The following is a 24,324-nucleotide window of genomic DNA, read 5'->3' as shown; positions in this document are numbered from 1 at the left end:
ATGCGAACTGAACACAATTTCATAGGTTATTTCATGTATGCTTTTGAATTTACCATATCCTGAACATCTCTGTGTTGACATGAATTTCAATGTTTGTGTATGAGTGTGACTTACAATAATCAGCAAAATGAAGTAGATGAAGTTGTAGAAGGAATGGGCATCCATCACATAGTACATGATCTCCACCCAGCCCTCCAGAGTGATCACCTACAGTCGAGACGGAAGATGTAGTGAGCAAACGATAACTGTATCCACGGGAAGTCTCCTGTTATAGAAATACTCTCATGTTTGTCCATTAAAAATAAGGATACAGCCAGTAACCAGTAAGCCTAACTTAGCATAAAGATGGGATACAGAGGAAAAAAGCTAGCCTGCTCTGTCTGAATGCAACAACATCATGTTCTAAACATGTCATATCTCATTTCTCAAAATCTGTTCAAGTGAAAATGAGGATTTTGCATCTTATGGGCACTTGTGTGTCTATTTCTTGGCTGGGAACAGAAATTTACTGAAGTCTCTTCTAGTTAAGTCAAGAACCCCTTGCAAAAAAGCAACCTGTTGTTTTCGCTGCTTGATTGATGCATGGGGGTTCAGTATCTTGCCCAAGGACACTTTGACATGCAGACTGGAAGGGATCGAACCGCCGATCTTCTGATTGGTGGATGACCTGCTCTACTGCCGAGCCACAGCCGCCCCAACTTTGGTTATATCACCATTTAAAGCTGTCTTGATATGAACTTTTGTTTTGTCAAGACTGTGCTGTGTATTTAACCTACACATTTAAGTTGCTATTGTCTGTGAAAAGATTGCTGATTATACTGCAAATATAGAAAATTAATTAAAAGTTGAAACAAATAGAGATCTAGTTGATGGTCTGCTTATATAGTACCACTTTCACCAAAATTCCCACCTGGAAGATGACAATCCAGGCGTAGGCAATGTTGTCAAAGTTGATAGCTCCTTTGTGAGGGTTGCTGTACCCTGTATGACACCGGGTGTAGTACCGGTTCCAGTTGACACAGAGGCCTGCGACACGGTCGGTCCCATTGGCCAAAGGCTCAGGACTCAGGCCCAGCGACTGGCGGTACAGGGCGTCGTCTTTGTCCAAGCAGCACATCCTCCCTCCCTCACGGCGGGCTGGGACGTCGGAGCAGGACATGATGCCGTTGTCGACTGGCAAGGAGCAAATGAAGGGTCGCTCATCATCCTCGTCAGCCATGTAGTAGGGCCGAGGGAGCCTGATACCTGTGTCCCTGGAAGTATAAAGGGAGGAGGTGGTGAGTATAAAGTAAAAATTATTTGTAACTCCTTCTTACAAACATGCGGCTAAAATTCTTAAAACAACACAGACAAAAATTAGAAACAAAAAGAATGATAATTTTCCAACACTAAAAATTAATAAAATCCTATAAAATGTAAAAAGTCAAATATTAAAATTATGAAGATAGTTTGAATTTCCTTTTAAAAAACAGATACAATCTCACTGACACATTTACATGGCCCTTCTACCATGTATAATAAAATTTGCTTTGAAATACAAACACAGTATGCAATATACTTATGAAATCTGAAAAGCATAAACAAAAAAAGAAAATAAGAAATGGTGACAATGAGAACAATTAGAAAAATCACAAGGTAAATACAAAGCGTCACATTAAAGCCAGTCTATTAAAATGAACATTTGTAACATTCAATATGACACCAAATGGGCAAAATAATTCTGAGATTATAAAAAAAAACTAAGTTGCCAGCAGGTGAAAAGTAGGACCTTCACAAGCTGCTGCATTGGTATCAACAAAAAAAAATATTTCTAAATACAAATACGTGTGTGGCTGCATCACTTCCAAAAGTTTCGAGTACACTTGTATTATGTTTGTGTCAATGAAAAGCTATGACATATTTAGTTGGCCTGTGTCATATAATAGGAACTGGGGTAACATTGGTATAACATCCAAACTAAAAAAGTTTTCTTTTAAGTACATTTGGAAAGCTACAAGATTTCCATTATGAAATTCAGACATCTTACTTCTTTGTCTAAACAGTAAGTCATATTGAAGAATGTGTAAAGGTCTGTCATATACTGCAAGTTGAAGCTGTGCATGATGAGTAATCAGTAAAATCTTCTGATCCCAGAATAAAAAAGATCATAAATCAATAGGAATATAGAGGTTTGTAGTAAAACATGCCATCAAAGGTAATGTGAGTTTGTATGTGTCTGTGTGTGTGTATGTGCATACATGCGATGGGAATTTTAGACAGGACAAAAATTACTTGTCCTTCGTGGCTATTTCCAACATTTGCGTGGTGTGAGATCGGAACTGAAAGTATAATAACTGCAGACATACTGTAGACATGAGTGGATGAAAGGATGGCGAGAAAGAGGGAAATGGATATAGAGAGTGACGATTATGCTTGTAATGGTAAAACTGAAAGAAAGTGACAGAAAGGTAGTGATGGAGACACGTTAACATTGACACCAAACTGATAGTCAGCTCTTTGATAGAGTTTTCCACCAGCATATGTTCGACCATATCCTGTAGATTTTGTGCTGTGTCAGACATCACTGGCTGTATTCTACACATATTCGCTGTGATCATTTTGACTGTGTTGAACTGGCAATGACAGAAGTCTGTAAGAGCTGTCTGACTGACTGTGACGAATCACTGACTTCACCCTTTTAATGTGACGTCTTCTTATTTTACACTTCTACCCTTTTGCCCATCGTACTGTAGGCAGAAACACAGCAGTGCAAAGCACAACTTCAGGATCTCTCTCAAGCATGAACTGTTAAATCAAATTCACAGCAGCGTGAAAACGGTTTCTTACAGTAGTTTGTTTTGTTTGCCTTCCTTTGATATCCTTTGGACTGTGAATATCAAGTACGGATACGCTCACAATGGTGTGCAGAACGTATATGCAGATCAGTGGCTGTTAAACCTTTACACTACGTGCAGTGTTTGAACAGATGCCCTTTGTCAGCGTTTTTTTTTATTTTTTATTTCCTTTTCTTTGCAGTGTCATGGCTTTTAGAGAGAAACAGACAGGAATAGGCTAAAAGCATTGTATGACTCTACTCCATTAAATGAGCTACAGCGAGTGTTGCAAGTTCAATGTTTGTGTTAAAAGAAGTTGGAAGTGAAATAGATGGAAACAAGGAGCAGAAGAGAGGGACAGTAGGGAAAGGCTAAATAAAATGTAAGACAGGAACACTGAAAAGAAAGTGAAAGATGGAAAGAAAGAAGGAAGGAATGATATAAAAGAGAATGATACATGTTAAAAAGAGAGAGCCATGACAAAGACAGAGGGAAGAAGGTGTAGAAAAATGAAAAAAAAACAAAACTGAATCAATAACTGAAAGACAGGGAGGGGAAAAACAAGAATATTATGTGTGAGGGAAAAAAAGAAAGAAAGAAAAAAGAGCAAGAGGGTCAGTTTGCCTTGGCATTACAAAAAGAGCAAGGTAGACACTAAAGACAGAGAAAGGCAAAGCTCTGTGTGATCTCACTTTAATCCAAGGGTGGGTTGCTATTTAAAGGGCAGACCGGAGATACAGATGAATGCAGGCTGTGGTTAGCAATTACATCTGACCTGGTATTTGAGAAGGCTCGATGTAAGCAGCATTGTGAGTACTACCCTGCTTCTCACTCAGTCTGTCTTAGACACGCTCTTTCTATGTCTGTCACTGACTCTGCCTGTCTGTATTGTACTTCACTGAAAAGAAGCTATTAGAGCAGACTTGCAGGATTTTTTTGTTTTGTTTGTTTCTTTTTTGTAGTGTATCCCTGGATATTTTCTGTCCACAGCTCTATTTTCTCATCTTTCTTTTTCTTTCTTCCATCATGTCAATCCTCACATCCATCACATCTCATCTTAGTTGCAACTATATTGGCTCACAGGGCCAATAAAAAACTAATCTAAATGTGCCACAAGCATATATATATATGTATATATATATACTCTACTATAAGTAAAATACCTGCATTCAAAGCTGACTAAAGACAATGTATTTTTTAGCTAATACATTAACCCATCTTAATCCTTCAGATTAACAGAAAAACACACATTCAAAATCTAAATTTCAAAATTCTCTGCATCTGAAGAGTATGGAAAATTGTCACCTGAAAGGTTACTAGTAACTGAAGCTCTTAGACTGAAGCTGTGGAGTAAAAAAGTACAATATTTTCTCTCAGATGCAGTAAAGTAGAAGTATAAATTTGAGTAAAATGGAAATGCTCAGTACAGTGCTTGAGTCGATGCACTGCTGAAAGTCAGCAAAGTTAGGTGAAGAAGGTCAAACATCTATCAGTCATAATAACTTGGAACAAATTTGAAGGCAGGGTTTTGGGTTTGTCAGCTTGCTGTGGAGTTCACAAAAAATCTGTCACTGCAGCTTTAGGTTGAACCTCTAAGTAATCAGTACAACATTTAGTGCAGTCTGTGCGCCCTGGCACACTATTAAAATCACACTCAACAGGTCTGAAGCAAGATGTTTCAGATACTTGGACTGGACGATTTCTTACACAACCTTCAATACGAATAATTAAATTTCCCTATTTTCAACCCAACAGTTATTTCCAGTTTTTAATCCATGACACTGTTCTCTTCTTCTCTTTCTACAGTAAATGCTGACGTCTTGTCTTACTGTGTTTAACTGTGCACGATTCATTAAAAGTGCTGATGTCTGGTCCTGTGTCTCATTATTTTGCACTCTGTTAAACAAGACTGTTTTTGTGTGATCACTTTCTATTTGTTTGTTGTTGTTGTTTTTTTTTGTTTTTAGTTCTTTAATCCTGAGGGTGCAATTACTGTCCTGGCCAAGCAAAAGCTGGCTACAAAAAACTGAAGACCTGCCCACGGCAGCTATAGGAGAATATGTTTCTCACTTTATTCAGAACCTTAATAACAAAAATGTGTTTTTTGTACAGTATGTATAAATTAGTAGCATACTTCCAATTAAAAACTTGAATACTTGAACAACAGATAATTATGTGAGTTGTGCTACAGTATGTTCTTTTGAGACTGTCTGTTGTCACATGGACCTCAAGGGGCTGAAACATTCTGTTTATCATACTAAGTAAAAGGAAATGATAATATCTAATTGTCTAATTGAATACTGATTCCTTTCTGTAAACATTTATGAATCTTCTTCACTGGACATCCCACACGCAAGAGTGCAAATACAAACTCATAAACAAATGGACAAAACTGTGGGCTGCAATACACCAGTATACAGAGCAGGGGATTTTAGTCTGTGGAAAAAGTAAGAATTTTTATAACAGACCACCAACCAGCGTGGTGAAATTACTTTTTTTATTCAACTCATAATGCTAGGTGGGAGATATGTCATACTGTAGTTATGATTACCACTCACAGACACTATTTGTTTTATCAACTAGCAGATGATTTGATCTAATATGAACCCAGCCTTAATAAAGAAAAAAGAAAACTCAAATACATCTGTATTAATTAAAAAAAAAATCCTGGCTGTGTTCACCTGTTGAGCCCATCTGCTCGGTATTCTCATATCAAAGACATCTGCTCAGCAAAGTTGAGCCATGTGTTTTCCACATGGCACAAAGAACCTGCATTACCCCTCGTGTCTGCATGAACAAACCTCTGCTCTCAGAAATGATTTCCTGTTGATCTTTTGTACTTTGGTCTTATTGCTAACCAGCAGACTGGGAACAGCAAATATATATCAGGAAAAACGTGACCATCCACCCACTTGTTCTACTCATCTTCTCATCGCACACCCCGCGCACTTAATCCACCTCCACGCGTGACCGAGGGATGGCAGACATCAGGGCCCTGCTCATTATCAGATTGGACATCAGTTTTGTGTCGCTGTATACTGAGGTGATTACGTTTACCACCAGACAGTGTCAGACAGACAGCAGTCATTTCACACATGAGGAGACGTTGGACTCCTGACAGCGGAGGCACCAGCCAAAGGTGTGTGTGTGTGTGTGTGCATGTGTTTTATACCTCCTGCTCTTGTTCCAGGAAACACTGATTTACAACCGTCACACATGGTTTGCATCAGCTCGGTGGCACAAGAGAAAAATCTGCTTGTGTGCATATTTTACTAACATTGGATGACACTACTGAAATTAACTCAGGTGGGTCAGGACATCCTATGATTACATCCCCTCTTCATCTCTGAATCGGTTACCATGGTGATAGCCTCCCCCAAAGCCTCTCATCAGATCATTATTTTCTCTCTGGACTCAGCAGCGCAGACCGTCGTCCAGCCTACTCCTCCGTGCAGCCAAACTGCCCTAATCAAACGCTTGGCCATGGATTTGGTCTCCCCGGGCTCTCGCTCACCACCGACCTGAATCTCAGTTATTGTCTGAGTTCTGTGTTTTCACAGCGGTATTAGCTGTACTCTTAATCATAGATGTGTTTGGGGACAAACAACACCTGTTAAGGTTCCAGATCCTAATTTGGCATTTGCTGTTACCAGGGGACATGAATGAGATGATGATGATGATCAATCTTTTTTTTTTTTTTTTTATCACCCTGCTGTCACACGTTTAACTAAACAGTTACCCTGCACAACAAATGTATTCCTGGATACTCGGAGGAGAACATTAACACACATACACATGCATCAATAAATATAATTATAACTTGTTTTTTCAACTCAAGTTGTCTGATTTCTTCCAAGGTGGTGTGGTACACTAGGTGTGAGAGTGTGATCAAAACCAAATGCATGACGGGAACCACTGAGATGAGACAGGTTTCCAGGAAAGTAAGTGCTATTTAAATTTAGGAACTTTTCAACATGTCCAGGCCCAATTCCCTCAATCAATCTAGTGAGGGTCCAACATGACATATTTTGAGACATGGATCAAGGTTAATTACTGTTACAACATGGAATTTTATATATATAATCAGAACTACCAGGGTTTACAGAAGCTCAAAGACAAAAAAACAAGAGAGGGCTGCTAGAATGTGTGAGCACTTCTCAATTAGGCTGTTCATAAATCATAAAATATATAAATCCAAGGACAAACTACCCTAAAATAATCAAATAATTGTCTCTATTATCCCAGTTATTTGTACCAAATTAATCTATTTCCAGGAAACTTCCAGGGAAATTATTATGAAATTACAGATAAGTAAGTATAATCCAGTTGAAGTAAATGAAACGTAGAGTATTAAAATAAAATACCTTCTATTTTTAAATTAAATAAATTAATATTAGTTAATACAAATTAACTAATATTCCATAATTTAACTCTTGGATTAGGGGTCTGTGTACTGTATCATAAACAAAATATGTAACAAAGTGCAACCTAAATATTTACTTTTTGAGAGCTTGGGTAATGGGTAAGCTAATTTGTCTTGTCCTTTCTGTTATGAAGGTGAAAGGACACCATTTTCCAATGTTTGTGCTTAGAGGTGGAGTGAAAACAGTGAAAGATCCATCTTTGACTGAGCACTTCTGATGGTTTAGAAAATGTGCACTTAATCGTCACAGAAACTCAGTTGTTCCATCTCCATTAAGATTTTATACATCAGCAGTTGATTGCTGTGTTGATGAAGCCTCACGTGGTCACAGAGCACTTTATACGATTTACATGGGCTGTACAGTAATACCGTTTACTGTTGAACATGCAATATTATAGTACAATGTATAATACTTAGATGTAATATTCTGGCTTTATTGGTTTTAGTGGTTGTATTGGTTTTACTGTTTTGTAACTGGTTTTAATGCTTTTATTGGTCTATTGGTTTTATTGTTGAATGTGTGAACACAGCTTTTTCATTCCATGTATTTTAATGAATGATTGTACGGATTCTACTAAATGTGTCTGTGAATGAATGTCATGTAATGGAGAGATGCTGAATCCAATTCAAATTTCCCCAGGGTGGACAATAAAACATATTGTATTTTACCTGAAGAATGTCATTTTGTAGTTTCAGAAACTTTTCTCAAAAGCTTGCTATGTCATTTTTAATAATACTGATTTTAAAATTGGACTTTTTCAAATTGCAGTTTTGGTATTAAAACAAAAAAGCACACTGTCATCTCATCTATTAAATTATCTTGCAAGGGAACTGTGATGTGGTGTGAAAATGTAATCAAAACCAGCTGTATGAAATCACCAAAAGATGCCCGATTTTATGGGCAGAAGTTGGAAGAAGGAGATTGACAGCTGTTGCTGCAAACAAAAACACACAAGTGTGATCCCTATGCTACTGAAAAACACAAGCAGAGAGTGTATCAGTGGCTGCCCTAAATCAAACAATAGCATTTGCACTCTTCTGATTTTGAAAAGACATGACAGAAGAGTAATTGAATTTTTGACACTTCCAACAAAATAAACAGCCCACAGCCATGGAGATACATAAGATTAATCCTGGAAATACCACTCAATATTATACAACAATAACGCTCTCAGACGTGCACCAAACCTTCACCAAAGAAATGGAAAGAGGACAAGTGAAAAGGTGAAAACTATAAAGGTTAGAGGTAATAGGAAGATAAAGGTTCAAAATGAGCCTGGTACATAGCTTTTCCAAAACCCCAGATACTCTGCTGTGTGTATCAGTGATTGTGTTTGTGTGCATCCTTGCAAGTGTGTGTCTTTTAGCAGAGTGTGTGTAGCAAGGGCATGTGTGTGTGCACAGCAGGGGATGTTTTGCCACATACAGTTATGGTAACTGCTAATCTGTGTGATATTGAGGAAATGATCCAAAGTAAAAGTTAAGCCAGTTAAGAACAGCAGAGAAGGGGAAAAAAAAGTTTTTATTTTATTTTTTCCTTAGAAGAACACAGGAAAAGAGGTCAGTGTGTCCAGCTTCTCTTCTAAAATGAGACAACAGGAGCGAGTTCAGTGAAACAAGTATTTTTTCTATACACAGTTTTGTGTCCAGACCCTCTAGAGACACTTTTTTCTATACACAGTTTTGTGTCCAGACCCTCTAGAGACACCTGAAAGTAGTGCTGCAGCTTGTGATAATCACTAAAACTTGTAGAAATAATAACTGTTATATTCTGAAAGACAAACTGATACACACAAAACATGTACAGAATACTTCAATGAATAGCTTAACTCAGAGTGTAATTATGGGAATCAATAAACCCCATACTAGGACTACTTTTTGTTTTTCATTTTTTCACTCACAAGCACCTCTAGTGCCCATTATATGAATGATCATTTTTGGAAGTATTACATTTTTACTGGCCAATCTTGAAGAGGTCAGGATGGATGGATGGTCAACAAAGTGTTGGACTAGACTTTTCTATCAGTAGTTAAGCGGTCACCTAATCTACAAAGTAGTTTTTGTTTAAACCTAACCAAACCTCCAAGTGGTGCAAAGCAAGGGGACAGGAATATAAATAATAATCTAGTGGACGATGGAGGACATTAACGATGTACTAATGCATTTCAAGGTTTAGAGAGAGAACATTACAAAATGTTCTTTGTTCTTTATTAGAAAACGACAAAGCACCTCTATCCTCGCTCTACACTGAGAACAGGATTATTGCATTTTAAACTGAGGGCCATATGAGCAATTTAACAAAGGAATGTTCAACCTACTGTACACACAAATAATAAACCACTCCAAAACATTGCTGAAAAGATGTGTTCACTGACCTTTCTATCGAGGTAATCTTCATATTGCTTTCTTTCTCGCTCTGATCTTGCCAATTTTTTTTTTCCTGCAAAGTTTCTACTGTATATCTTATTGCATTTATGCTAAAATAACATTAGTGATTTGACAGCAGAGGTTTGCGATTGGGGTGGGGGTAAAATAAAAAGAGCGTCAGTTTTTAATTAAGTGGCAGAATTGACTCTGAGTTAATGATATTTGCTTTGTGCAAATTTTGGTTTGCAATCACCCTCATTATATTAACACATGAGCAAGAGAGCGAGAGCAGAGACAGAGAGAAAGAGAGAGAGAGAGACAGAGAGAGAGAGTCTTCATCTCACTTTATGGTAATATCAGTGTATTGAGTAGATGGTGTAATTAATCTTCTAGAGTCACACTAAGGGAGGGCAGGTAATAAGAGGAGAGGTGATAGATCTGTGTACTAAACACACAAACACATATGTAAAAGCACATGCTGTGGCCACAGTGTGTTCTTGTGCATACTGTATACACTTTTCAATAACTAGTACACATTCACACCATTACACAATGGACAGTATGCCGGAAACAACAGAGCTGAAATATTACACCGACTCAGACAGGCAGATAAACTTTGAAGCTGACAGACAGACCAACATGTCACAGATCCTTGAGCATCAAAATGTTCCACGCTACTCTCTCGCAGTTTCTTGTTTACACCCTGACTGGAGGTGACTCACCGTGTGAAGTTCTCCTCCGGGTAGCAGCGGTTCCTCAGCAGCCCCGCCCACAGCTGCACCCCGATGATGCCGAAAATGAAGAAGACGAAGAAGCAGAGGAGTAGGACATTACCCAGCATGGGCAGAGTGTCCAGCAGCAGGTTCACAAGGATACGCATGCCTGAGGAGACAAACACGAAAACATTAATATTGTGACGCGTGTCACATAAGCTTCACGTACTTACCCTCCAAAACTAAATGTGACCCATCTCAAATCTGAACTTTAAAGCAGGAGGTGGACTGACTATTTGACACATTTCCCAACAGATGCCAAACTGCCCATATCCACTTTCCTCTAAGAACGTGTCCTACAAGAATGCAACCATGCCACCTAAACAGAATGGTTTGCTTCACAATAGCATCTTAATGAATTCAGGGGTCCAAGCAGCATCTACTTGGTCAACTTCCAAACTTATCCTTGCATCAAACAGTCAACAAAGTCATTGATATGAGTGGCCCATTTGGACAAGTTCTGTAATATATAAACATAAATGTACATAAACGAACATTTTAGAAAGTAGCGAAACTAATAAAAATAAAAATAATGAGTCTGACAGCTGTTGGAATGAAGGACCTGCAGTACCACTCCTTCCTACATTGCGGGAGTAGCAATGTTGCTGAAGGAGCTGCTTAAGGCCAACAATGTGTGGATCCGCCTTAATAAGAAATGGTCATCTCGGGGTATGGAGTATGCTAAAGGTTAAAGTATTCCTCCGAATTCACGTGAACGATAACCCCACTTCTCTTGCACATTTCAAGGAGCTGTTGTGATGACACAGCCTTGTTGACCTTTTAATGTGCAACGCATCAGACCATTAGTCTTTAAGGCAGCCTGAACAGGAACACAGCTTTTCTACACTCACACAAGCAGACGAGTCATAATTTTTCCTCTTGGGAAACCAGTTAGCCACAATTTAGCTGTCATTCACTGAGATAAAAATGACATGCTGTGTGTGAGAGACACCCAATAATTCATACTGCTGCCTTAAGGTGTCAGTCAGGTATTAAACTGATTTAGTTAAGCAGTGGGCCAACAACAGGTTTCTTCTATACTTGATGAATTCAGGAACAAACACAAAGATGCTTGTGTTTAATCTGTACACTCGTACACACACTTTCAGAATTATATCTTTTCCACCTGACTACCGTTTTCTCTTACACAAACACATTCTTGCTCACCCCTCTGCTCTTTTGCTCATGCTGGAATTAACACATTATGCTGCCATTTCCATATAAGCCATCGTATTATCATAATTAGCTAATCAATCCCTAATCTTCACACTAATTGGGATCCCATGGCCCATTACTTTGGCTCTGATCTGCAGAGGGAATATAAACCAGGGGTTAAATTCTATCCGTAAAATAGATCGAGAATTGATACAGCATTTAGCTGACTAATCAAGGGTAAGTGGGCAGGAAGTCCTCAGATTTTTTTCCCAGGGGTCCTGCCAAATAACATAATGATTTAAGGAGTTTTAGTCTGATGAATCAGAAGACAAGGAAGCTGGAAAACCTTAAAAAAATCCTTTAAGGATACCTAAATACTTGTTGATGAATGTAGTTCAAAAGCGAAGCATCAGACATGAAACATCAAACAAGTTCATGAAAAAGTACAGCAACATTTTTTTAGCATCCACATATAAATCATTTTGAGTTTAGATCTAAGCCAACCAACTAGAAGATGAGTCATGGCTATAAAAAAAAAAGTTGATTTAAAAAAGCCAAAAAAGCCAAAGAGGAAATCTTTACATATTTAATTTACTAGAGAAGAAACTGTTTATCCCATAAACCATTGCATGTACTTTCTCAATGATTTCCAACCTAATGATAGCATCTTCTTTCTTCTTGAATTTAACCTTTTTAATATTGATATTGTTAATAATAGTGCCGTCATATCTTGTAGGTTGTGTTGTGTGTGTGCTCAACTTCACTGTGTGTGCTCAACAATGAAGAATCCTCCTTTTAGCAATGGATGGAAGTTTTTAGGTTGATGTTTTCTTGTGGGGAATATTTTTCAGCTCTGCAGGAGGCGGCTAATCCAAACTGGGAAATACACATTAGAATTAAATTCCCCTAAAGGGAAGAGATTTCGGTTTTGTTGGGAAAAATATGATTTTTTTTTTCCTCTCTCATCCTCCTAGTTTAAACACAGACATACAACAACATGACCTTGGTTGAACTGTATGCTGAGTTTAGTTTGGATTTTTGATGTAAAATTGTAAAAAAAAATCATGATTTGTGGGCACTGAATTCCTCAAACTTCAAACACTTTAGTCTCAAAGCCAGTCAGGGCAAAACAATTATCAGTTTCTAAGATTGCCCTTGTTTTAATTAGTGTGATTATTGGCTTCAACTACATAACATGCCATTCAAATCATTCCAATTAAATGACACTAAACTCTGCTGGAACACTGGCAGTGTTTGCCAGATATTACACAGAGTCTGATTTCCTTTGAGAAAGTTGGAACTGCACTAATTACAGTAAGTCTGTTTGAAGGCAGCAGCAGCTTATAATGCAGCAATATCTCTCAAGTCACCATTATTAATCAACAGTAATAACAGTTAACTTTATGTCACAAAGAAGGAAACCAGACAAAAAAAAGACAAATAAAAATAAAATAGGTATAAAATAGCACATAAAAAGACAGGCTGTGTTTTAAGTGTCTTAAAACTGTGTTGTTGAGACACTTAAAAACACAGTTTTTAAGTTTGAAATGTAATTAAAACATGAAAAAGATTGTTCCCTTTAGGAAGTAAAATTAAAGTCACAGTTAATCACATTAGCCTGGCTATTTGATTGTGGGGTATTGCCAAGTGCTGACTAAATAGAACAACAAATGTTTGTTTTATATAAAAAGCAACTTTAATCATTTTAATCATTTACAACACACTGCTGATGGAGGGAGGAAAACATTAGGCGTGAAGAAAGGGGAAATAAGCAGAGCGAAAATGCAATTCAAAGTGAGAATAAACAGAATATAAATTGAAAGAGAAGTAGCAGAAGAGCATGTGCTGATGACTGTTACCTTGGCTGCTAATACAGCATTCTCCCAGGGGGAGGGTTGTGGGTAATGTAGTAAACAAACCTAGTCCTTTAAGCTGTGGCCAGTGGGAACCAGGCCTGGATAATTTCCATTAGTGTCCCATTAACTGCCCCTATGTTCACTTCACACATCATTCACAGAGTGTGTGTGTGCGCGCATTCAGTCAATGAGTGCCTACAACTGCCTGTATGCAAGTGTTTGTTGCTTTGCATGAGATATTGCCTGTGTGGTGTGTGTGCATATTCTGGTGTGTCTGTGTTTGTGTCTCTCCCACAGCATGGAGATTGAATTACCCCTGAGATGAGCTCTATGGTAAATTGTCTTTAATAAAGCAGAGTATTGCTTCTTTATTCATCCAACAAATAAAGACGGGTGAAATAACTGGCTTTTGGCAGCTGGTGCTGGCGCTGAGCATGACTGTGTTTGTTATAAAATGACCTTTTCATCCTGCGGCCACAGCGGCTTGAGGTTTACAAAATAACTTGACACTTTTATATTTATGCTTGTGATTGTCCCGTCAAGACTTGATGAAGCATAAATGAGCTATTTCATAACAGTTCAAGAAAGCTTTTATGCTTTCCTGGAACACTAATTTTGGAATGATTCAACATTAAATGAGGACATTTGTTAAGGTTCAGTTCTAAATTCAGGGAGATATTGATGATGTAAAGTCCTGTTTCACAGAGCACACAGTAAGAAAAGAGCAGGTTTAAATAATAAAAGGAATGATGGCTAAATTCCATTTTGTTTTGGGGTCCTACCATTGCCCATGCTGGCTCGCAGTCACACTAACATAGCTTACTGAGACACTCGAATAAAACAGAACCATGGTGATTAGCAAAACTTGTCTTTTACTTATCATCAAAACGTCTGCTGTGAGAAATACCATTATTAAGGTTAGGCAACGGAAAAAACATGGTAAAAAGTTAGGAAAACACTTTAACAAATAAGGCATCGTTGTCATTGCCATGTTTCCGAAAGGGAGTTTGTGCAAAAAGAAAGCGCAGAAAGTTTTAGTTCATGATTTTAAATATATATTTTTAAATGCTTTATCACCACTACAAAAACCTTAGATAAATGTACAAGTATGATGACAATTTGTCTGATGTTGACTGCTGTATGTTTGATTAATGGTTTACTGATGTGTGTATTGATTACTGCTGACAGTGGCTGATCAGGCTATTTATCAGCTATTGTACTTGATACCTGTCCTAATAGCAGTATGCTTTTTTCCAAGTCACATTAACATTTATTCACCCAGAAAAAGCTAATAATTCTCTACATAATATGATCTCCTCCTTCTGTCAGCTGTTGTGTCTCTGCTGTGTTACCGATTTTTCCACTCATGAATTCAGTTAAACCTGTGACTTCCTTATTGGTGTATTCATATATATGATGCTCCAAAATATAAGCGTTACACTCGATAGTGAGTCACAGTGAGCAAACAGCTTTATTGGTCATTTCTGAAGGCTCTGTTGAAGGAAATGGCACATTCAGGTGTTATTTGAATTCAACATTTCATGACAAACCTCTCCTTGCATGCCACTAATCTTGCACTCTTGCCTTCAGTGGTGCTTTGAGGAAAATAGTATAGTAGTAGACTGTTATGGAATTTTCTATCCTTAGGTTACACGAGGTCACGTGTGGGCCTTGAGGTCCTCGCCAGTATTAGCTTTGGTTGGGAACAGTAGGTGCCAGTCTATCTCAACACTGTGGTGGCAGGGGTCGAAGAGACCTACTGCCGCCTTCCCAGACATAATAGATAGCTTGCTGTTGACGTTCCAATCTGCGTAAACAGACATCTGTGTCTCCAGACTAGAATATGCTGACAATAGCACCTCCATGGGTCAAGACATTCTCTTTGACTAATTCTGGGTGTATGGTATTTGTGGTGTTATCTTGGGGTTTAAAGTCTATCCACCAGGATGAGTTTGGCAGAATGTGAGGCTGACTCAGGCACTTCTGATGAACTTTGAGAGTGTCTCTAATCCTCCTTGATCAAGTGTCAATAAATAATACAGCATAAGACATCAGAGGCTCCTGAACACTTTCTTCCTTCATGACCTCACCATTGACCTTTGACTTCAGCAATTTCTCCACAACAGTAGACAACATACAATTAATCTGGCAATGGTAATCCATCTAATAGTTGTTGACCCATTTCAGTTTGGACTAGAGTGGCAGACCAATCAACTGATTGACACTGCCAACCCTTGAGCTACATTACTATGATGGATTTAAAAGAAATCCAACATTAACTGTTGGTCTGTGACTGAAAACAAAGTCCTCTCTACAGCATTAAAGTTGAACTTGTCGATCCACCACCACAATTTAGCTTTTTGCCTCATTATATGAAGAAAACACTGCTCACATTGTGAATTGTGCACTGAAGAACCCAGCAATATCCTTTCACGCACAGGACGTAGCACATTTGGTTTTGTTTCTTCTAGGAACAGCTGTGGAAGCATCTGCCTTGTTAGTTTAGTTATGAAATAATCATCATGGATAAATAAGAAATGGATCATCAACCTAAAATGATGTTTTTAATAATCCGGTATCAACTTTTCTCCAGGGTCTCAATCATGACCCTCATATATGTCTGCATAGTAACACCATTGCTGTTACAAAGGTACAGAACATGAGAACATGAAAGCTTCAAGCGGTGTTTGTGTGTGAGTGTGTGTGTTTGTGTGTGTCGTTATCTCTCTTTCAAGGTCTGAAGAAAATTGCAACATTGAGATTTATGCCTCAATCTACCGCAGTTCATTTAAGTTGAGGAAAATTTATTACACTCGTGTGTGTGTGTGTGTGTGTGTGTGAGAGAGAGAGAGCATTTGTGTATGAAGTATGTATGAAGTGTTGTGATACTGCTCCTTGTCAATTCAGTTACATATTGTCAAGAAACTGAAAAAACAAAACCAAAATGAGTGCCTCTTCTTTCACTCTAATCGTCTCCCTTTTCTCATCTGGTCTTGCACTCTCCCGTTCTCCGTCCTCACTCTCCCTCGCTCATTTCATCTCTATTCATCCGTTGATTCCCACCATCCCTTGCACTTGTCTCCTCAGCTCGATCTATCATCGTAATAGCCTGCTCATCCGAGTCCCCCCACATCTCTCCTCTCATCATCCCTCTAGTCCGCTCGTCCATCTTTGCCTATCCTTCATGGAGCTGGATAATCCCTTTTTCCCTCCCTAGTTTGTCTCTCTTTGTATCTCTTTTTTTTCTCCTTTCTCACCTGCTTCTACTTCGCTTTTATCCTCCCTTAACCCAAATGCTGTGTCCTTATTGAAATGTTGCTGAATAGACAACAAAAAAAGCATCAATATAGTGTGACCAGAGGTGTTTGGTGACTTTCTTATACTGCCTCTTTACTTGCTCTGTTACATATGGGCTGATACAAGACACATTCACATTTCTAATGTCAAAAAGGAGAATTAGTGTTTAGACTGCCACCACTGCTCATAGAATTGCAGCTGTAAGTCTGTACTTTAATGACTTATTGTTTGCGTTTCCTCCCAACAGAGAGCTGTACAAAATAACAATTTAGTGGCAAATTAAGTCCACCTTGCATGTAAACATCGACAGCCATTAGGGACGTAATGAAACACAAACCTCTGTGTAATGCAAAACCTGCAGTGTGCAACATTTTATGTAATGTTGGGTAGTGTTTGGCATTTTCTTTGTTACACCAAGGAGTACAAAGTTAACAAAGATTAGTTTTGTTATGTTATGACAACCTCTCACACTCGGAATCAAAACTTGTTTGTCTCTCAGTGCCTTCCAAAGTGAACCATATGACTGATCATTCATTCAAGTTTTGTCATAATTACTGAATAAAATGGCAGAGCAGGCAGTCATTATTTCTGTGACAACAACAAACCTATAAAGCAAACAAAAACTGATAAAAAATGATGTGTGTGAACAAAACATGGCTGAGTCTTGCATGCAAGGGTTAGGTTTGGTGAGGTTTAGATACAAAAACAACTCGGTTCAGGAGATTTGGGTTAAAAAAAAAATACTGCAACTAGTTAGGAGGATGGTCTTGACTGAAAAAGCAACTTTATATAAAAAAGAGGCAATGCAGTAAATGTAAAAGGATAGAGGAGATCTGCTATGTCCCTTACAGAAATAATAAAAATGGACCAGGAAATGTGAAAGACTTGCTCTATTTTCATTATCGAACCAGGCAGAGGGGTAGAATGGACAGAAATTGGCAACAGACAGGCGGATGACATTGACAGAATTGACAAAGTTGTCCTCGACTCTAGATTCCCATTTCCCTGTGACCAACCAGATTTGCTACAATTCTTTGCAGAGAAGAAAAAAAAAAGAAAAGAAAAGTAAACTGCTCAGATAGTTTGTGCTGCAGATTTATGAGCAGTGGCAGGTTTGCAATTATGCTTATAATGAAAGCAAAACAACATTAACTTCAAGCACCAGCATATCCGACTTAGAGAGTACTCATAGCTTCTTAAAATGATTGCCTGCTAGGCACAATTTAGACACATAAAGGACAAAAGCAGCTAGAAGCAAGCTCTGGTTATTCTCATCAAAAAGTACAGAGACTAAGCAGCAGTCTCAGAGTTGAAGTGACAGGCTTGAGGTGCTCAAAACACTCATGTAGTGATTTCCTGCATTGCTCCAGTGATGGATTTGGAGTGCCGAGGAGATTTTGTAAAAAAAAATAAAACAGTTCAGCATGGATGAAATTACTTGTAAGGAGTTTTAACCCATATAATTACAGCCAAAACATCAAGGGATTTGGGCTGTATTTGGCAGTCAGGTTGGTGTTGACATTTATGGTGCAGTAGTTGACGGTGAAAAATTTCATGTGGCCAGTCACAATGAACAATGGACTGAAACAAAATCAGTGTCAATGAGAATAAAGGGAATTATGTGCGAGCAAGGTTACGCTGTGATCAAAAATAATATTAATCACTATTAAATCATTATCCAATCAGTGTCAATTCCTTGTGAGGAAAAGACACTTAAAATACAGCAATACAATTAAACAATACAAATAAAACAGGTGGTGAATTCTCAGACTGTTTTTAGCTACTGTTGAGAGATAAAATGTCTTCTCAGTCATCCCTGTGGCCCCCTCGAAGATCTATGTGAAATCAAACTAAAAATACAGTAGCGTATTCTTAGATGTCTCTCTCTAATTACTGCAGGATGACAGCCCACCCGGCTAATACTTTACTAAGGTGCTGAAAGCAGCAATGAGCCCAGACTGATAGAAAAGATATGCGTACACCGAGCTGCAAGCAGTGTTTCACTTTATTTGAGCTTTCGGTCCATCAGACTTTCATCAGAGCATACACTCTCTCTAATTATTAAAAATATTTTAATCTTACGAATCAGTCACTGACTGCAGTCTCCTCCTCACTCTCCCTTAGTATCAAAAGAAGACAGGATGTGACTGTTTTACTTCTGACGGGCCTAAAAATTATTCCAGTTCTGTGCAAGCCTTTAAAAGCTTTCTAAATAAACTTCAATTTTACATACATTACTACAAATTCTTGCTTTTGATTTCAGTCCAAAGTATAGAGAGTGGCCTCCTGTGGTTAACTGCGTGACCAAACTATGTGATAATATACTTCTGATACTTTTGGTAATTCTGCACACACGCCTGTAACTTGGAATCTCTACTGCAGATGCCTGGAAGAAAAAAAAACAGAAATCTTAAAGCCTAGCCTCCACAGGCACATTGAAGTAAGCTGCACAAAGTGTAGGTAGTCGGCTATGGGGCGCCAGTTAGCTCAGTAGGCAGTGTGTGCGGCCCATGTACAGAGGCTCAGTCCCTGCAGTGGCCCAGGGTTCAAATCCAACCTGTGGCCAGTTACTGCCTGTCATTTCCATGAACTTCAGGCAACCCCCGCTCCAATCAAAGCCAAATCCTTCTGCCTTCAAGTAATAAGTATAGCTTGTTGTCATCTAATCTGAACTTGAGGTATTCCTGGCTCAGCGACTCATATTCAGGACCTCGGACAGCAACCAGGCTGCTCTCGCAGGCAGCTGTCCATGGTTCTGAATGACATAGAGTGCATTATATGAATGAACATCTTTTTATCTCTCAGTTTTAAGGATGATCAGGCCATTTATTAGCATGTGTAGGCCTTCAAGGTTCACGTTTCTCCATTATAAAACATTGAATTCAATATGATAACAGCACAACCTAGTCTCAAGTTGAGATGTAACTTACTTGGCACCCTGTTGATTGCTCTGAGAGGCCGCAGTACCCTCACTGTTCTGATGGCCGTGAAGTTGACATTCTGTAGATCCAGCGAGTATTCAACCATCCTGGAAAACACACACAAAACATAGAGGAAGACTTGTTAACAACACAAATGCCTCCAGATGTCTCCGGTTTACGAGGGAATGAAAAGCAAGACCAACACAAAAAGAACAATTTGATTATTTGATTCAATATACTCATCCCTCCATGTTTGTTCATATTAGAAAAAAGCTTAAACACAAGCTCACACACCCTCACACAGTCAAGATCCTGCTGTGCTGATTCTAATATGAATTAATGAGCTGGAATTTGTGCACCTAATAAAGCGAGACATTCAAAGAAACAGGTCAGTGGCAAACTTCATAGCTTACTGCGCTTGCAAAAAGAAACTGTTTTCTCTGTGGGACAACACATCGAGTGAAGAAGTACAGTAGACCTCCCGCATCCTTGAAACTGGATATACCTTTTATAACGTGCATTGAAAGCATCAAAGCATGATGTCTGTTCGCAGGCGTGCTGAAGCATGAGAGGCGTGAGATTAAACCTGCAACCATCTGAGATCAAAGTGGGGCTTAGAAAGGAGCGGCAATTGGAGGTGGAGGGAATAAACAAGCTTGAAGTAAAACTAGGAGTGGGATAATGGAGACAGAGAAGGGAAACAGTGAGTGAGGATTTTGTTATTTGACCTATTTCTGAAAAAAAAAAAAATCATGACATGGAAAACACACTTTGCCTGTAGAATGGCAAAGAAAGAGAGAGCAGAGAAGGAGGGATAAAAACAGATAGGAAGAGAAAGAGAGGAGAAGAAACAGAGGGATCAGAAAGCAAAGCAAGTAAAGCACCAAGGGATGATTAAGTGCAATATAACGATGGCAATAAAGCGAGATTGAGAAAGGAAGAGGGAGAGAGCCTGAGGGTTTTATCAAGTGTTGGAGATAATTACAACGTTAGGAACAGAGAGACAGACAGAGGAGAGCAATATGCATATACCTGGCTGAACAGAATAAAGCTGTTCTCAGACTGGGAGTAGAAGGGTGGTGGGGGGTAGAGAGTTGTCAAGATATGGGAAAAAGAAGTACTGAGGCAAGTTTCAGGTATTTTACAGATTTTTAGATTTTCCAGCCTTTCATAATAACAAGCTCATTTCAGCGAGAGGCTGGAACACCTACCGGGTGATTTTTCAAGAGTTTAAAAAGCCCCAGGCAATTATTTCCTTTCAATCTTTTGACCTACACATTCGGAGAGGAGTCTTCAAAAAGTTTTTGATAGCAAAATAACGGTGAAACAGACAACATAAAAATCCTCCAATTCCCTGATGTTCCAGAGGGAGTTTCACAGCTTGAATAAATTAATAAATTGAATAAATTGAATCCTGCGAGGTTTCAAAGTTTGAAAACATGAATTTATCTTGTGTAAAGAAGTAACTCAAAAATGGTAAATGGACTGTACTTATACAGCGCCTTTCTAGTCTTCCGACCACTCAAAGCACTTTACAGTACGTATCTCATTCACCCATTTACACACATACAATGATGGCATCGGCTGCCATGCAAGGTGCCAACTGCTCATCAGTTTTTAGGAGCTAACCATTCATACACATTCTCACACCGATGGCACAGCCTTCAGGAGCAATTCGGGATTCAGTATCTTGCCCAAGGACACTTCAACATGCAGACTGGAGGGGATTGAACCGGGGATCGAACGGCCGATCTTCGTATTAGTGGATGACCCGCTCTACATCCAAACCACAGCCGCCCTACAAAAAAAAAAAAAAATCTGCCCATGTGAAAATTCTATCAGGATTTGATAAAATATAGGCACTGCCAACTTCAATTAAATGTCAAGTTACAAGAGCATAGGTCTTCCCAGATTCAGAAGTTGAAAAAACTTGATCAGGACAAAGTTTCAAAGTTGAAATATGCAGCTGCACTATAATATAACCAAACATCACTTTGAAAAAGCATCTTTAAGTTGTGGATCTAACTCAGTGAGCCATAACATATGAATCTCTCCTATTACCGGCGTATTACTGTAACCTTGGCTGTGACAGACGCCGACAAAGCTCTGATTCTGCTACAGCTCCCCCACAAATCACACCAAACTGTGCTAGTAAAACACACTGACCATGAAAAGTGAGGTCAGAGTTCGCAGAGTACCTGCATGTGGCCATATCTGTGTGAGATCACAGAGGTTGATTCTCAGAGTGTGGCCATGATCTAATCTGACAGGCCATTTTCTATGGAGGGAGAAAAGAAAAGAGCATACACATCATCCACTTACACAGTGAGAGGAAGAAAAAAAGGACATTGCATTTTTGGTGTGCAAGCCAGAGCACAGGGAGGAAAGGGAGCTGGAATAATACCAAAGCAAAACATTAAAAACCTTAAAGGTCCAGTGTGAAAGAATTAGGGGGCAGTATTTACAAAATAACAATGATTTCACTTAGGGTATATTGACGTGAAAATAAGCACCGCTGTGTTTATGACCTTAGAATGCATCCTCCATGTCAAACAACCATGTTTCTATGGTAGCCCAGAAAGGACAGATCTCTAAATAGGACCTTTTGTGTTTTTTTCTTGAGTTTCGTGACCATTGTACTTTCTCCTTGACACTAGGAAGGAGAGGGTTAGGCAAGTGGGTTGTATTTAGATGCCACTAAATCCCACACACTGGACCTTTAACAAAATCATATGTTTAAATGTAAAAAACATAAACATTTTAGTATCATTTTTTTAAAGGAGGAAAAGGACAAAATAAACTGGACTGGGAGTAAGTACAATAGTTTTGTGTACTATAGCTGCTATTTCAATAACTGTGTTGTGTTGTGTGTGTGTGTGTGTGTGGGTAGTGGTGAATATAATGGGGATTTGTCATTTTGAGTAATTTTCTGCAGCAATTTTAGATAAGACAGCCCATTTCGGCCACACATACACACACGATTGCACAAATGCAACGCACACGTACGCAAACAGACATGTGCACACAATAATATGCACAAACGCACACACACACACATGCAAAGAAACAGTATATTGTACACACACAGGCACAATGACACACAGAAAATACAGATAACCTCAGCATGACACCCAAATACAAACGCACACATCCACATCCACACAAACACTCTTGAGTAGAGAAAATGCTTGGGGCCGACTCCGGGCTCAATGCTGTTTCAAATCAGAAGACAAAGGTCACACACTTGCAGAAAAGCACAACCACACATCCGCACACACACTTTGTCTTTCTAACACTAACAAATACACACATGCACACTCCTAAAGAGTGTAATTATGTAAGCCATGAACCCACACACGAACTAACAGTACACACACATGCACCCACACACACACACACACACACATGCAGGCAATCACTCTCAGACACACACCGACACTATTGTACACAAGTAAAACTAAATTTAGTATCTGTCTGTGTTTGAGTAAGCGTTGCTCTCCAAACAAACAACTTCATTAATATTTGAGGGGAACTAGATTACTTTTGTTGCTAAGCCATGTTAGAGTTGGTGTGGATATCTAACTATTTCTTAAACATCGTCTTTCTGTAGCTTTTCTTGAGAGAGCTTCTCTGTCCCAACAGTTTACTTTACCCCCTGAAAAGTGCTGTCACAAGTTGGCACTGTGAAAATCTTACCATCAGAGAAGAACAGTGGGAGAGCTTTTCTCCAGGGATGCTTAGCTGGTTGGAGGGGGAAGCTTTGAATGTTGAAGATAATGCAGGTGTAGCCTTTGAAACCCTACACAGCATTCATAGGTATAGCAGTGTTGGGTGAAAAAATCCATATTGAAAGTGGAATTATTATCATTATTCTAATTTTTGTGAATTACATTTTAGAAACTTTATTAATATCGTTGAATGTGAAATTACTTCTCCACATTTAACAAATCCAGGCTGGCACCTGTTGGAACACACACATGCACAAGGTCGCACACACTCAGTGGATTCACTGGAGCGGGGAGCACCTCAGCCGTGACAATCTTTTTTGAGCAGAGGGGTATTGAATGACCGACTCTACCACTGAGCCATAGTCGCCTCCTAATTATCATTTTAATATGGCTTATACTATTACAGTATACTATAACTTATATAGTTGTGGACACAAGAGAGTATCCAAAGTACAGCAAAACCACCATCAGTGTCAAAGTCCAAAAATAAATACCAATTCACATAACTCTTAAAAGGTCTACAGTATTCCTAAAATTATAACTGCTATCAAATTGCAAAATCATTCAATATTGAAATTTCTGCCTTCCAAATTCATCTTCATGATGCCTCAAACTCAACCAGAAGAGGAGTCTAGAGGTTTTTCTTATTTAAAGTTTAATTTACCTTGGGACAAAAACTATACATCCACTTGGAGAATCTCTTCACAGCACACTCATTTTCCTTTGAATTCAGTCAAAACATGGTGTTCCCCACAGGTTTAATTATTTTGCTATAGCGCAGTGATCTTCAAAGGCAGCACTCACATCAGTCTGTGTTAAACACTGCACTTCGTCATCAGGGTGTGATACAAATAAAACCTGTATTTTTTTAAATATATACAATCATACAATAAAGAATAGAACTAATCTGCTTTTTTTCACAAATTGTATTAGTTATGCATTTCATTTCAGTGATTACCCCTACTTTATAGGCCCTGTGTTAGTATATAGA

The 24,324-nt window shown here is 38.7% G+C and overlaps 1 protein-coding gene across 1 annotated transcript in view; it reads right to left on the bottom strand.

Moving 5' to 3' along the window:
• LOC104925983 (voltage-dependent T-type calcium channel subunit alpha-1I) overlaps window positions 1-24,324 on the bottom strand; it is a 128,627-nt gene that overhangs the window by 87,585 nt on the left and 16,718 nt on the right. Inside the window, exons 3-6 of the mRNA XM_027282657.1 lie at window positions 19,615-19,712; window positions 10,326-10,485; window positions 911-1,253; window positions 115-207 (exon numbers count right to left, since the gene is read on the bottom strand). Coding sequence (XP_027138458.1) covers window positions 115-207; window positions 911-1,253; window positions 10,326-10,485; window positions 19,615-19,712 — 694 coding nt within the window. The remainder of the gene's footprint in view (window positions 1-114; window positions 208-910; window positions 1,254-10,325; window positions 10,486-19,614; window positions 19,713-24,324) is intronic.

Source organism: Larimichthys crocea, chromosome X (assembly GCF_000972845.2).
Source record: "Larimichthys crocea isolate SSNF chromosome X, L_crocea_2.0, whole genome shotgun sequence".
In the NCBI taxonomy this organism is placed as follows: domain Eukaryota; kingdom Metazoa; phylum Chordata; class Actinopteri; family Sciaenidae; genus Larimichthys; species Larimichthys crocea.
This window is presented reverse-complemented; position numbering and strand designations above follow the sequence as displayed.